This window comes from Trichomycterus rosablanca, chromosome 15 (assembly GCF_030014385.1).
Source record: "Trichomycterus rosablanca isolate fTriRos1 chromosome 15, fTriRos1.hap1, whole genome shotgun sequence".
Taxonomy (NCBI): domain Eukaryota; kingdom Metazoa; phylum Chordata; class Actinopteri; order Siluriformes; family Trichomycteridae; genus Trichomycterus; species Trichomycterus rosablanca.
In genome coordinates, this window is record NC_086002.1 from 32776459 (window position 1) to 32791267 (window position 14809).

Consider the following 14809-nt stretch of genomic DNA (forward strand, 5'->3'; position numbering starts at 1 on the left):
GAGCAATTAGGCTCCTGGAACATGATTATTATGTACTTATTATATATTATGTACAGTAGACCATATTACCTCAGTTCTTTCAGTTTTGCCACTTGTACATTGAGTTACGATGAATTGTGTTTTTTCTGCTTTGGAGTGAACTTGCAAAAACACAATCCAACTAGTTAACCTAAGGAAAAAATAATAATACAATACACTGATAACTCAAAATCTTTGAAACTCGACGCCCTTTGTCAAGAAACTCCCCTTAAACTCCACGTGTTCAGTTTGTTTTTTAAGAAATTGCTTATTTAATTTCAAATTAACAATTAACGGTCACTTTGTTCGGTGCTCGGCTTGAGCGGTAAAACATCATCAGCGTGTGAATCTGAGCTGAATCTGTATTTGTGTGGAATAAGCGTCAGATCCAGGGTTACAGCTCCACATGTATCTGTGTTTATCTGGATTTTCCTCCCTGTTTCACTTTTAAACTTGTGTTACAGCTCCAGCTTCTGAGAAATGGTGAGAATCAGCTTTTTATTTCAGTGTGTTTATATTATATTTGTGTTATTTTCAGTGTTTAAGTGTCAAAAACAACCTCATTATTTTACATGAGACTAAAATATCTGCAGCTCCACGGGACCATGGATGCATTAACAGGTTCCCCAAACATCCTTATGGGGAAAAATACCTCGAAACTCAACATCTTTAAAACCCAGAACTGACTGACGCTGAGTTTAAAGGTACCGCTGTACTTCTCTTCATGATGGTAAAAGGTAGACTAAAAGAAAACACAATACCATTTACATATTTACATTGTGGTGCTCAAAATGTGCATAACAATGATTATTTAGTTACTGTTCTGTGAACTCGGGCTACTGTTATGACCAGTAATAGATTAGATGCTGTGCAGATGAAGGTTATTGTAGTTTAGTGTTGGATGCAGAAGATCTGATCAACATAAGTGGCAAATTATCATGGCCAGGTGACGTATGATTGAAGTATGATTAAAACAGCAATAGGGTGCTCTCATCAGCATGGCCTCTTAGTGATATAAAATTTCACATGCAACAGCTATACGAATACATTTGAAATGTGATATTATGAATAAAGACGTGATGTCTCATAATACACAATACACTAAATCACAATAAACACAGATCCATGTTTGTCACTGATATGATTTGTTGCTAAAATATGTTAATACTGAATACAGCGGTACCTTCAGGGGTCTAGTGGAGTCCAGGCCTCGACGGGGGACCAACACAATATTAGGAAGGTGGTCATAATGTTGTGCCTAATCGGTGTAAATTGCTGATAACTGCAGTTTGTTTGCTTCAGAATCGACCGGTTCAGATAGGGATGAGGAAGCAACCCCAATTTCTGCATGGTAACCTCTAGTAGCAGAAGTTTCCAATGTAAATTTTTTTTTAAAAACATCAAAAATTACTGTTTTTGAAACAAAAGGAATCTTTATAACATGCAGCGCCTTTAAAACCCTTGGTGAATTATGGACTTGCAAATCCTGCTGTACAAGAAATGCTCAAGAAGCACAAAATAATAAAACAACATGATCTTTAAATAACCACGCAGGAGCTACAGGTTCCCCAACCTAATGGAATGTTAGCACGTTGACACGTTCTCATATTTGGGGACGTGTTCATGTGATCTTGTTGGTATTTATCGAATTATTTAAAGTGAATTAAAGGATTTTAAACCAAACCCTGTGTTCTCGTTAGTAAGCGACAGGTCACTGAAGCTAACAATGCATATCTCCGAAATGAACAGTGACGGTAATGTGTTTGTTTTTAATAAAACGCACTAATCACTGGGATCTGCTGCTTTACCACCAAACAGCATCATACCCAATTTACCACCATACCCAGCCTTGAACCACCAGCCAAAGGCTTAATTTTGGACAAAATTGAGATTCCTGAACCTGGAGCGTACACTATATGGCTTAAAATATGATATGCAGACACCTGAACATAAGTTTGTTGGATATCCCGTTCCAAAACCATGTGAATCAATATAGATATGATCAGTTGATTATACCATGACAGGTTCTACACTTCTGGAAAGGCTTTCCACAAGATATCGGTAGCGTGTTTGTGGGAATTGGTGCCAGTTTAATCAAAAGAGCATTTGTGAGGTAATATGGCTATGTTGAGTAGCCAAAGATGTTGAGTAGGGTTGAGGTTAGAGCACTCCTACCCTAAACAATGCCAGCATAGTCGGAACATTTTTTTTTAAACATAGAATTGATTGTATACACCTCTGAGCAATAGGTGTGGCTGTCCACATTTTGGTAAGGGAGTAGAATGGCATTTTAAACACTGCGAGTGGAACACTTATAAGCCCTTTAATTCCTGAAGCCGAGGTGTGACTTTCATTTCACAAAACTAAAAGCGTTAAGCAGATTTACTGGAATTGATTCGGTTTAATAGAATGCCTTTATTGTCATTGCACAGTGCACAACGAAATTTTTTGAGCATCTCCTTGACGGTACATGTATGTACACACAGACATATATATACACACATATATATATATATATTAAGAGAAAGGAAAGGAGCTTACACCTTACTCGCTCTACTTGGATGGTTTATACAACTTCACTGGTGTCTCTTCTACTAAATGAAGTAAGAAAATATATATACATACAATACACCTATTTCTTCAGTTTCTTACTTCTTACGCCAGTAACCCTTACCTCTACCTACAAGTGGTTTGAACCAAAGGAAATGGAAGGTAAGTCCGACTGGATTATGTGATACTGTTATGGTGATATATAACTTCCTAATGACAGCTTTTAATTAAGTAGTTTTAAGATTCAAAGTCTGAAAATGAAATGTCTCACTGGCAGATGCCGATGAAGTGAGGATTCTTCTAGTGGGTGAAACTGGATCAGGAAAGAGTGCATCAGGAAACACCATCCTGAATAAAAAAGTCTTTTTGGATAATTGCTCCTTTCAATGTGATATGACGGACAGTCAGAGACGCGTCCGAATTTTGGGAGAAAAGACAATATTTGTGATTGACACACCAGGCATTCAGACTGACGCCGTGTTTCGTAAAGAACTTAAAAATGCCATCACGAATGGCATAGGTCTTTGTAATCCCGGCCCACATGTGATTCTGCTGGTCATCAGGCTCGGTGTGAGATTCGGGGACAAGGAAGCCAAAGTCGTGGAGTGGTTTCAAAGGAGCTTTGGAACAGAAATTCTTGACTACACCATGGTGCTGTTCACTTACGGAGATCTGCTAACTGAAAATATAGAAGACCATGTGAATGGTTGTCCGAAGTTGAAGGATGTAGTTAGTCAGTGTGATGGGAGGTACCATGTTTTTAACAACAAGCAGGAAAATGAGGACCAGGTCACAGAGCTTCTAAATAAGATAGATGAACTGAAGCAGAGGAATAAAAACAGTGTATTTAGTATTACAAGCAGTTGGCCCTTGTCAGTACCAGGTGCTGGAGGACTTGTGCTGGGTTGTGCAGTGGCTGTTGGAATAGTAATGGCAAGAAAAAACTAGAGTTTATTTAAGGAGACAATGTCATAATAAAACAAGAACCAGTTGATTGCAAACAGTTCTCTTGAACCTCCTCTTGAAAATATACAAATTTTATTTTAAAAGATGGGTCGCAATCTAAACTGGTGGGCGACGGGTTGCTCGGGTCATTTATGGTGTTTAGGGTTCGTCTCTTGTGAGTATTGCTGACTAAGCTGCTGCTTTGGGGTGAGTGCTGATCAGGAAGTGCTTATATTTAAAATAAATCTTGATTGTATGATGGGTAACTGTGTGTTCAATAATGTTGTAATAAAGCACAGGCTGCACTGAAAAGACTCTTTTAAATCTGAGCATAACGCTGAACTAAACTAAAGCTGGAAGAGTTGGATGAGACTGGGCTGCAACACATTCCAAAAAAAGTTCCCAAAAAGAACTCATTAAGCTCGCACCCTCGGCCTTTTACGCGCTGAAATTCCTCCCGATTCCTTGAATGGTTTAATGATATTCTGCACTGTAGAGGGAGAACATGCAAATCGCTTCCAATCTTTCTTTGAGGTTCGTTGTTTTTAAACATTTCGATCATTTTCTCACACATTTGTGGACAAACTGGATCCTCTGATCATCTTTGCTCATCAGAGACTCTCAGCCTTTCCTGGATGCTGCTTTTGTACCAAACCATGATTACAATCACCTCATTACTGGCCGTAAATTACCCCGTCCCAACTTTTTTTGGAATGTGTTGCAGGCCTGAACTGCAGGAATGGATGTTTATTAATAAATGAAATGAAGTTGAGCAGATAAAAGATGAAATATCTCGGCTTCATCCTGTCTGACATCAAATAAACGTCAAAGTCAATGTAAACAAACTCTGTGTTTTTATTTTATTTGCATTTTCCATCCTGTCCCAACTTTTTCTGATTTGGGGTTGAAAATAAAATGTTGCAGTTATTGGCGTCACTGTCACACACTGCTGGTGTGTTTTACCTTGGTGATATCCTTCACCGCACCTTGTTTGGCGTCTCGTTTGAGGTGTACCCCATAGCTATCGTGAACCCTGAACCTTTGATGTGGTGGGAAGTAAACGGTCACTCTGGAGCACTCCATGCATTCAGACTTTGCTCGGTTAAGCAGTTACTGTATTAAGAAGCTCAGTAGTAGTAGGTTTGGTCCCTTCAAAAAGCGTACAGAAGCTGGATTGGCTGCTCTAAACTGCCCCCTGGTGTAAGAAAGTGAGTAAACATGTGAGTGTGGTATAACTGGAATAATGGACCTTACTGTCTTACATCCAGTGCTTGTATGTGAACATGTGGGTGTTCACAGGTCCTGGAAGGTCCATCTCCTGGACATTATGGACAGTGTGCATCCTAATGACTCTCATTTACTTCACACTGCAGCTCTCATCACAGACTCATCAGCACGTCCTCGTCCTCTTTCTTTAGGACAGAGGTGTGATGTGTGTTCTCTATATTCTATATTTATATAGTAGGTAAGTCACCAAACATTTCTGGCTTTAAACAGACGAGCCAGCCACGTCCACAGTTTTTTGAAACCAGTTTTATCACAAAGAGAGTGTAACACGTAACCCATGCGAAACACTGTGTCGGGCGTCAGTACACAAGCCGTACTTTGAACACCCAGAGATTTCTTCTCACGCTACGGTACAGTCAAGTCAAGTCAAGCTTATTCATATAGCCCTTTTTACAACAGACATCGTCTCAAAGCAACTTTACAGAATCCAGGACCAACAGACCAAAAACCTCCTGTTGAGCAAGCCGAGGGCGACAGTGGGAGGAAAAACTCCCTTAAAAATACAGGGAGGAACCTTGAGAGGAACCAGACTCAGCAGGGACCCACGTCCTCCTCGGGTGGCCTGGAGGAAACTTTAAATGAGCAGAATCCACAACAATCATACAAACACACAATTAAATTGAACTAAAGGTTATACCTAGCTTATAACTATTTAGTCCAGTTTGTGATAAAGTCTGTAGTGAGTTCTGGACATTTTGGGTGTCCACTCTATTAGACGCTCCTACCTAGTCGGTCCACCTTGTAGATGTAAAGTCAGAGACGATCGCTCATCTATTGCTGCTGTTTGAGTCGCTCATCTTCTAGACCTTCATCAGTGGTAACAGGACGCTGCCCACGGGGCGCTGTTGGCTGGATGTTTTTGGTTGATGGACGATTCTCAGTCCAGCAGTGACAGTGAGGTGTTTAAAAACTCCAGCAGCGCTGCTGTGTCTGATCCACTCATACCAGCACAACACACACTAACACACCACCACCATGTCAGTGTCACTGCAGTGCTGAGAATGATCCTCCACCTAAATAATACCTGCTCTGTGGGGGTCCTGTGGTGGTCCTGACCATTGAAGAACAGGGTGAAAGGGGGTAACAAAGCATGTAGAGAAACAGATGGACTACAGTCAGTAATTGTAGAACTACAAAGTGCTCCTATATGGTAAGTGGAGCTGATAGAATGGACAGTGAGTGTAGAAACACAGAGGTGGTTTTAATGTTATGGCTGATCGGTGTATATAAATATATGTGTCGCTGTATTCAGAGGGGCAACAAAAGGACAAGTCACCAAAAGTTTATGGACACCTTGATAAAACTTCCGGTGTACCAGAAATCACCATTTCTTTTTAAATGAGTGATTAGTCTGTCTATACCCAATCATTTGTGCTCAACTTTTTTATGGTGACTGAAAGTAAAACAACAGTATGATAATTTTAAACACCAGGTAGAACATATGTAAGTTTGGGAGTGACTCTTCTCTCCAGGAGGTGTGTTTTTATTGTAACATGACCTTTATTGTAATCTGAATCATAATCAGAACAAACACAGACACTGGAACTGCAACCGGGCTTCTTCACTCACGTCCACTATATTTATCCATTATATTTTTTATAATAACTTACAATGTAATACACATCTTTCCAACACCTAATAAATCAGCATGAGCATAAATGTGTTGTTTTTTATAGGACTGATTTCTAGACCTGACGTTACCTGAAGATCTCCTCTGGTTTTTACACACAGAGATGGAGAAACAAGAGGGTGAGTCCTGAAACTAATCATCTCAGTCGTATTTTATCTTCATCTAAATCTATAATCTAAATGTACTCATGTGAATTAACACGTCTATAATTTCTTATTAAGTGAATGTGAGGTTAGAAGTATAAGCGACGCTAAATGTACTGAGTGATTCATCCAGATAAACTGGTTAGAGCTCTTTATTGTACTGAGATCATTTACTGTCACCACGTTACTCTGTTTGTACTGTCGGCAACGTTTAACACATTGTAATTAATCAGGAAGCAGAAAATATAAAATTACAGATTTTTTTCCTTTACATGATGCAAATATTACAGTCTTACAGCCACATCTTGCCATATGAAAAAAGTAGACTTGTTTGCTAATTTTTAATATGCTAAAGTGCATTAAAGTGTATTATTGTCACACTAATGATCAATACACTTAAAGAGTGCTAAAACGGAACAACTATTTTTGTACTTACTATACTGTAATTGTACAAAAATAATACAAGCTTGACTTTAATTGTATGAAGAAATAACTGTACCAAACTGAGAACAATTTAAGTATAGTTAAGGTAACTTAAGTATGTTACTGCATGTTCCACACACACTTAAAGTGAAATTAAAACACACTTAATCAGAATTCCAAGTGCACCCTGAGTGCATTAAAATATATTTATAAAAATAAAAATATACTTCCACTTTCTTTCTAGACTCGATTCTTTGTAGTTCATAACCAAATTGTATCAGCCATGCACGGCACTGATCTCTGTTCTTTGAATTGTAACCATCAACCAGTAGAGGTGGTAATTTATTTTTATTTAAGGTTCGAACGCATGACTCTGACATGTCAGTTCTTATGTGTTAGCGTGTTTTACTGTCGCGCATGAGTAGACACGTAAAGATTTATACCAGCTTGTTGTTGAAGTGAATGTTTTTACATGTTCATGTATGTTAAACAAAGTGTTCAGCTTTATTGTGAGCTCTAGTCACTTTAAAATACACTTGAAATGTAAATTTTAACTCATTCATTCAACTTCACTGAATGAATGAATATTTATGTAGTGTTTTCTTGCAAGCATAATCACAGCATCATGTGAATACAATAATTACATGCAAAGTAAAAATACAGAACATAGTAACAAGTACTTGAATATGTTCTTTAATATGATTCATTTATTTTCCATATTAGAATTAAAGAATGCTGAAATATATTTAAAATTATTAGGTTTTAATAAAGTAAATATTTTACATTCTTTGCAAAAATAAACCAAACATCTATTATGATTCCGCCACGTCCTTTAGACGTGAGCCACAGGCAGGATCGTAACAAGTGGGGGCTCGTCCGGGATATTAAAAGTTGTCATTATTCCCTGGTCTGGGAAAGAGAGTCGCAAAGTTTTGTGGCTGAACCAACATTTGAGACTTTAAAGAAGTGTCACGTTGTTGGAAATAGCAGCACATTATGGGGTGTCTGTGTCTAGGAATCTCTTGAAGAGAGAAATGAAGGCCAAGGTCCGTGAGGGACTGGTTCACTTGGAGGTCTTGGATCAAGTACTACTGACTGTCTCCTTCTCTGTCTGCAGGGTCTAGAGAAGCCGCTCGCATTAAGGTGCGTCTTGCACGACTGCAGTTCGAAGCTCAAGCAAAGGCTTTAGAGAGCGAAAGAGAAAATGAGTTGAGGCTAGCGATATGAGGTGGAGGTGGAACGGGAACTACGGTTACGGGAATTAGAGGTAGAAGCCTTGAGGATTACTTCGCAGGACTCACTGTGCCAACACCTTCTTCTCCAGGGTCAGTCCCCTTCTGAAAAACCTTATGCCTATCCCTATGCCTCGCTCATAAATACATACAGTGTATCACAAAAGTAAGTACACCCCTCACATTTCTGCAAATATTTCATTATATCTTTTCATGGGACGACACTATAGAAATGAAACTTGGATATAACTTAGAGTAGTCAGTGTACAGCTTGTATAACAGTGTAGATTTACTGTCTTCTGAAAATAACTCAACACACAGCCATTAATGTCTAAATAGCTGCAACATGAGTGAGTACCCCCCACAGTGAACATGTCCAAATTGTGTCCAAATTGTGCCCAAATGTGTCGTTATCCCTCCCTGGTGTCATGTGTCAAGGTCCCAGGTGTAAATGGGTAGCAGGGCTGTTAAATTTGGTGTTTTGGGTACAATTCTCTCATACTGGCCACTGGATATTCAACATGGCACCTCATGGCAAAGAACTTTCTGATGATGTGAGAAATAGAATTGTTGCTCTCCACAAAGATGGCCTGGGCTATAAGAAGATTGCTAACACCCTGAAACTGAGCTACAGCATTGTGGCCAAGGTCATACAGCGGTTTTCCAGGACAGGTTCCACTCGGATCATGCTTCGCCAGGGTCGATCAAAGAAGTCGAGTCCACGTGTTCGGCATCATATCCAGAGGTTGGCTTTAAAAAATAGACAAATGAGTGCTGCCAGCATTGCTGAAGAGGTTGAAGACGTGGGAGGTCAGCCTGTCAGTGCTCAGACCATACGCCGCACACTGCATCGACTCGGTCTGCATGGTCGTCATCCCAGAAGGAAGCTGACGCACAAGAAAGCCATCAAACAGTTTGCTGAAAACAAGCAGTCCAAGAACATGGATTACTGGAATGCCCTGTGGTCTGACCAGACCAAGATGAACTTGTTTGGCTCAGATGGTGTCCAGCATGTGTGGCGGCGCCCTGGTGAGAAGTACCAAGACAACTGTATCTTGCCTACAGTCAAGCATGGTGGTGGTAGCATCATGGTCTTGGGCTGCATGAGTGTTGCTGGCACTGGGGAGCTGCAGTTCATTGAGGGAAACATGAATTCCAACATGTACTGTGACATTCTGAAACAGAGCATGATCCCCTCCCTTCGAAAACAGGATAACGACCCCAAACACAACCTCCAAGATGACAACTGCCTTGCTGAGGAAGCTGAAGGTAAAGGTGATGGACTAAACCCAATTGAGCACCTGTGGCGCATCCTCAAGTGGAAGGTGGAGGAGTTCAAGGTGTCTAACATCCACCAGCTCCGTGATGTCATCATGGAGGATTGGAAGAGGATTCCAGTAGCAACCTGTGCAGCTCTGGTGAATTCCATGCCCAGGAGGGTTAAGGCTGTGATAATAATGGTGCTCACACAAAATATTGACACTTTGGGCACAATTTGGACATGTTCACTGTGGGGGGTACTCACTTATGTTGCAGCTATTTAGACATTAATGGCTGTGTGTTGACTTATTTTCAGAAGACAGTAAATCTACACTGCTATACAAGCTGTACACTGACTACTCTAAGTTATATCCAAGTTTCATGTCTATAGTGTTGTCCCATGAAAACATATAATAAAATATTTGCAGAAATGTGAGGGGTGCACTTACTTTTGTGATACACTGTATATTGATAAATATTTTGTTATGCACTACAAAGAATCAGGTCTAGAAAAATAGGAAGTGGAAGTATATTTTTACTCTTAAGTAAATATATTTGAAGTCTAATTTTAAAATACTTCTATTGTACTTCAAGTGCACTGGGAATACTGGTTAAATGTGCTTTATATTCACTTGAAGTGTGTGTGAAACATGGAGTTAAATACACACGCTGTAGTGTACTGGTTCAGTAGCTCCTTTTCTGTTCTGGCAGGTTAACATCTAACTGCATGATTTCATGGTCATGGCATATAAAGGAGTTTCAGGTATGTATTAGCACTGCATTATCAGGTGCGTTTATTACTCTTCACATAATACAACCCTAAATCAAAAAAAGTTGGGACAGTGTGGAAAATGCAAATCAAATATAAACACAGTTTGAAGCTGAGATATTTCATCTTTTATCTGCTCAGCTTCATTTCATTTATTAATAAACATCCATTCCTGCATTTCAGGCCTGCAACACATTCCAAAAAAAGTTGGGACGGGGAAGATTTAGTGCTAGTAATGAGGTGATTATAATCATGGTTTGGTACAAAAGCAGCATTCATTACCGATGAGTAAAGATGATCAGAGGATCCAGTTTGTCCACAAATGTGTGAGAAAATGATTAAAATGTTTAAAAACAATGAACCACAAAAAATGATTGGAAGGGATTTGCATGTTCTCCCTCTACAGTGCAGAATATCATTAAACCATTGAAGGAATCGGGCTCAACCTGAACGCTCGTGATCTTCCATCCCTCAGACGGCGTCGCATCAAGAACCTCCACTCAACACTAGCTGATATAACCACATGTGTGGAGGATTTTGAAATGACGACGACCCCCCATACTGTTGTACATCTTAAGATGTGTTTGCTGAAACACTAAATCACTTGGTCTCCTCGGTGCCAAAACCTCTTTTAAGTGGTGAAAAGAAATGACAGCATTACAGAGTGGTAAATGCTTTACCGTCCCATCTTTTTTTGGAATGTATTGCAGGCTTGAAATGCAGGAATGGATGTTTATTAATAAATGAAATGAAGTTGAGCAGATAAAAGATGACATATCTCAGCTTCATCCTGTCTGCACTCAAATAAACGTCAAAGTCAATGTAAGAAACTCTGTGTTTTTATTATTTGCATTTTCCCTGCTGTCCCAACTTTTTCTGATTTGGGGTTGAACATGTTGGACAGATTGATCAGATTGGTAACACGCTTTACTCTGTTCACCAGAGCTGAGGTTGGTTCTGTTGGGTTGCACTGGTGCTGGGAAGAGTTCCACTGCCAATGCAATATTAGGAACAGAAGATTTCAGAGAGACCGAAACCACCAAGTGTGAGATGAGCAGCAGGATTGTGGAGGGTAGAAACATCTCAGTGATCGATACTCCAGGAATTAACAACACCTCACTGACCGAAGAACAATGGAGAACCGAAATAAAAAGGTGTGCAGAGCTTTCTCATCCTGGTCCTCATGTGTTCCTGCTGGTGATCAGACTCTGCAACTTTACAAAGGAGGATAGAAAAGCTGTCTGGTGGATTCAGGAACACTTTGGAGAAGAAGCCCTGAAGTTCACCGTGATATTGTTCACAGGGAGAGAAGAACTGTCAAACAGACAGTGGAGGAAGTTCTCTCAGGATGCTCAAACTCTGCATATTGCAATGAACAGCATGCGAGAGGTTAATCCATATCAGATCAAAAAACTGTTGCAGAAGGTCGAGACTGTTGTTCAAGACAACGGAGGTCTCTACTACCCTCAAGAGATGTTTGAGGTTTATCAGAATAAGAAAATTACTCAAGAGACACATGAGCAAGAAAGACAGAAACAAGAGAGTAAGAAGCAAATGCTGAAGAGATTATTGAAAGCAGTGTACCAGAAGAAGCAAATCCGAGAGACAACAACTAAACAAGAAGACCCACAATGGGACGACGCAGAAGAAATCCATAGAGGGCTAACATCAGGTGCATGTGCATATATGAGCAGCTATAAGGGAGATAGTCAAAGCCTAGAAAGACTGTATACTTTCATGAAGCTTGAGAATGAGATAGAAGAAAACAAGACGTTATGGAGACTGGAAGAGCAATATAAGGATTTCGAATCCATCCCGTTTGATTTGAGACAAATATTAGAGAATATTGAGGAACTGGAGGAGAGAGGAGCCACAGGTGGAGGACTCGATTCAGGTGAGTATTACTGTAACATCCAGAAATATATTCATGGGAGATGATATACAGATGATGTTCAGTTATGGCTCAGTCCTATGTGGCGTGTTAGCACGCTAGACCAGCGCTCCCCACGGACCGGTTTCATATAAGATATAATTTCACGGATTTAAAATAGAATGACTATAGAGTGTGTGAGAAATCCTGTTCTGTAACCAGGAGCTTTAATGTTCAGTTCCTCTGTTCTGCAGCTATAACGGTCTCTGATCATATTGGAAGGATTTTACAAGAGTTTGGAGTGTGTCTGTGGGAATTTGTGCCTGTTTGTTTAAAACAGCAGCAAATGATTGACAAAAGAGGCATTCTTAGCCTTGCTGAACATTCACTTACTCACTCAGGACAGGGGACGCGGCGTAATGTTATTATTACTTTTTTCTCCGTCTTCTCAACACTTGTGCTTAATTTATATGTAAGTAAATATATGCATGTCAGCGCTTGCATGTTTATTTCCGGTTGAACTGATAGAAAATGCTGATTAAAATACTACCTGTTTTTCAGTTTCTGTTTGTTTGTTTATTTGATTCTTTATCTTGAAACGAAACATGTTAAGTGACCAAGAAATGACCAAGGTTTGGGGTGTGCATTGCCTAACCCTAACCCTAACCCCAGATTTTCCAACAATACAACACAATGAATATTTTCTGACCACTGAATTTTAAACTATTATTCACATATACAAGCAAATAGTGTCACAAGAGAGCTTCTGATTTATGAGATGCTGATGTTCTGTTTTTCAGTGTGTGATCTGAGGATTATGCTGATGGGTCGTATTGGAGCAGGTAAAAGCTCATCAGGAAACAGCATCCTGGGCCGAGAGGCGTTTGGTTGGGAACGTTTCACTGATACCATATATGTCTGGAGACATGATGGAGTTCTGGAGAATAAAACCATCACTGTGGTCGACACTGATCATTTGTTTGAAGTGATCTGTAAACACATTGTGGACGATGAAGTGGCTCCATGGCTCAGTGATCTAATGTATCAGTTTTTTATGTTGTGTAATCCTGGTCCTCATGTGTTTTTGGCTGTTGTGAAAACTCCAGGTGACTCAATCGACATGATTTCCTCAATAAAGAAAGTATTCGGGTCTGAATTTTTGAAACACACGTTAATCCTGATAACCCATGGAGACAAATGTGGAAAAGACACTGAGAAGATTTTAAAGAAGACACCAGACCTCCAAAAGCTTATCCACAAGTATGAGGTAGGGTGTCACGTCTTCAACAACAAGGAGAAAGAAGATAGAACTCAGGTCACGGAGCTGCTGAAGAAGATCCAGGTCTTGGTGCAGAAGAATGAAGGGAGGTGTTATACAGCTGAGATGTACCGGAACAGAAAGAAGATCGAGGCTTTGGTGCAGAATGAAAAGAAACATGATACAGCTGGGAAGAAGCAAAAAATGAAGCAGGTGGACCAACAGGAAAGCTGTTCGCTGCTGTGAACTAGACGCTAAACTCAACATAGCAGCAATCCATCACTTACACCTAAAGGCCATTCAGAGCAGTCAATACACCTTCTGCATGTACCCTGCATAAACCTACACAGATACAGAAAGGACAGTGCCCAGAGGTGAAGATCAGACCCAGGACCTCAGAAATGACGCTACTGTCTAGATGTTGCACTCTACCAGAGCACCACCTAGTGGCCAAGCCCTTTCTGGAAGCACCCACAGTGCTATGTTATATCATCAAATGTGGCAACATTGGCAATTGAGCGTCAGTGGGGCTTGAACCAGCAACCTTTGGATTACTAGCCCGGTGCCTTAACCATTGAGCTACTGCTTTACATCTCTACATCTCTAAAGGGTTCAGCTTCTGAATATCTTGCTGATCTCCTAAAGCAGTATATTTCATCCTGAGCACTTTGTTCGGGACTTGTGTGGGTTTTTTATGATGTCAATCCTAAACTCTGGAAAACTGTCCAAGCTTCAGGATTATTATCTTCTTAAATAAATAAATAAATAAATAAATATACTTGGGTAGTCATGTATATGATCTATGGCTTGTCATAATTTTATAGATTATGTTGATCCATACATCAGCATGGTTAAAATTTGAAAAGAGAATGAACACATGCTATACTTAGATTATACTTTTACTCTTCGTAGATGACTTATTTATTTGTTCTCAGCTAATAAACATCCAAAAATAAATAAAATTGCACGACCGAACTCTGCATTTTAGTAAAAATTTTAAAAAGTTAAAGCTGTTTCTTCAATGTGAGGTTCATCCGCGATAACAAACTAAGGCAGCGTCTAAAAAATGCATGAAGCAGAACGCTGATTAAAATGTATTAAATGTTGTAATAGTTACACAGTGACGTGGTGGAACGAACTTCCTCTGTCTGTCCGAACATCTGAGTCTCTTGCTGTCTTAAAAAAATGATTAAAAACCTTCATCACCTTTTTACTAAACACTTAAGCTGACTTGTACTTACTTACTAACACTCTTTTCCATTTCTTAAAAAAAAAAAAAACAGGTTCTAACAGGTTTGAGCAGATTTGTGTTCTTGGACTGTTGTTTACTTCAACTTGAGAAATGAAATGTTCACTATAGAAGCACTTCTGTAAGTCGCTCTGGATAAGAGTGTCTGCTAAATGTAGAAAATGTAAATGTTAAT

At 39.7% G+C, this 14809-nt stretch overlaps 2 protein-coding genes across 2 annotated transcripts; both read left to right on the forward strand.

Moving 5' to 3' along the window:
* The first annotated feature begins 2723 nt into the window (after nt 1–2723).
* On the forward strand, nt 2724–4931 carry LOC134328492 (GTPase IMAP family member 5-like). The gene is made up of 3 exons (XM_063009583.1): nt 2724–2730; nt 2846–3411; nt 4887–4931. Exons 1-3 carry the CDS (start codon nt 2724–2726, stop codon nt 4929–4931), a joined length of 618 nt encoding a protein of 205 aa, XP_062865653.1.
* Nucleotides 4932–10198: 5267 nt separating this feature from the next.
* On the forward strand, nt 10199–14068 carry LOC134328493 (uncharacterized). The gene is made up of 4 exons (XM_063009585.1): nt 10199–10251; nt 11201–12151; nt 12928–13142; nt 13176–14068. The coding sequence occupies exons 1-4, from the start codon at nt 10224–10226 to the stop codon at nt 13629–13631; spliced, it is 1650 nt and encodes a 549-aa protein (XP_062865655.1). The 5' UTR covers nt 10199–10223; the 3' UTR covers nt 13632–14068.
* Nucleotides 14069–14809: the final 741 nt, after the last annotated feature.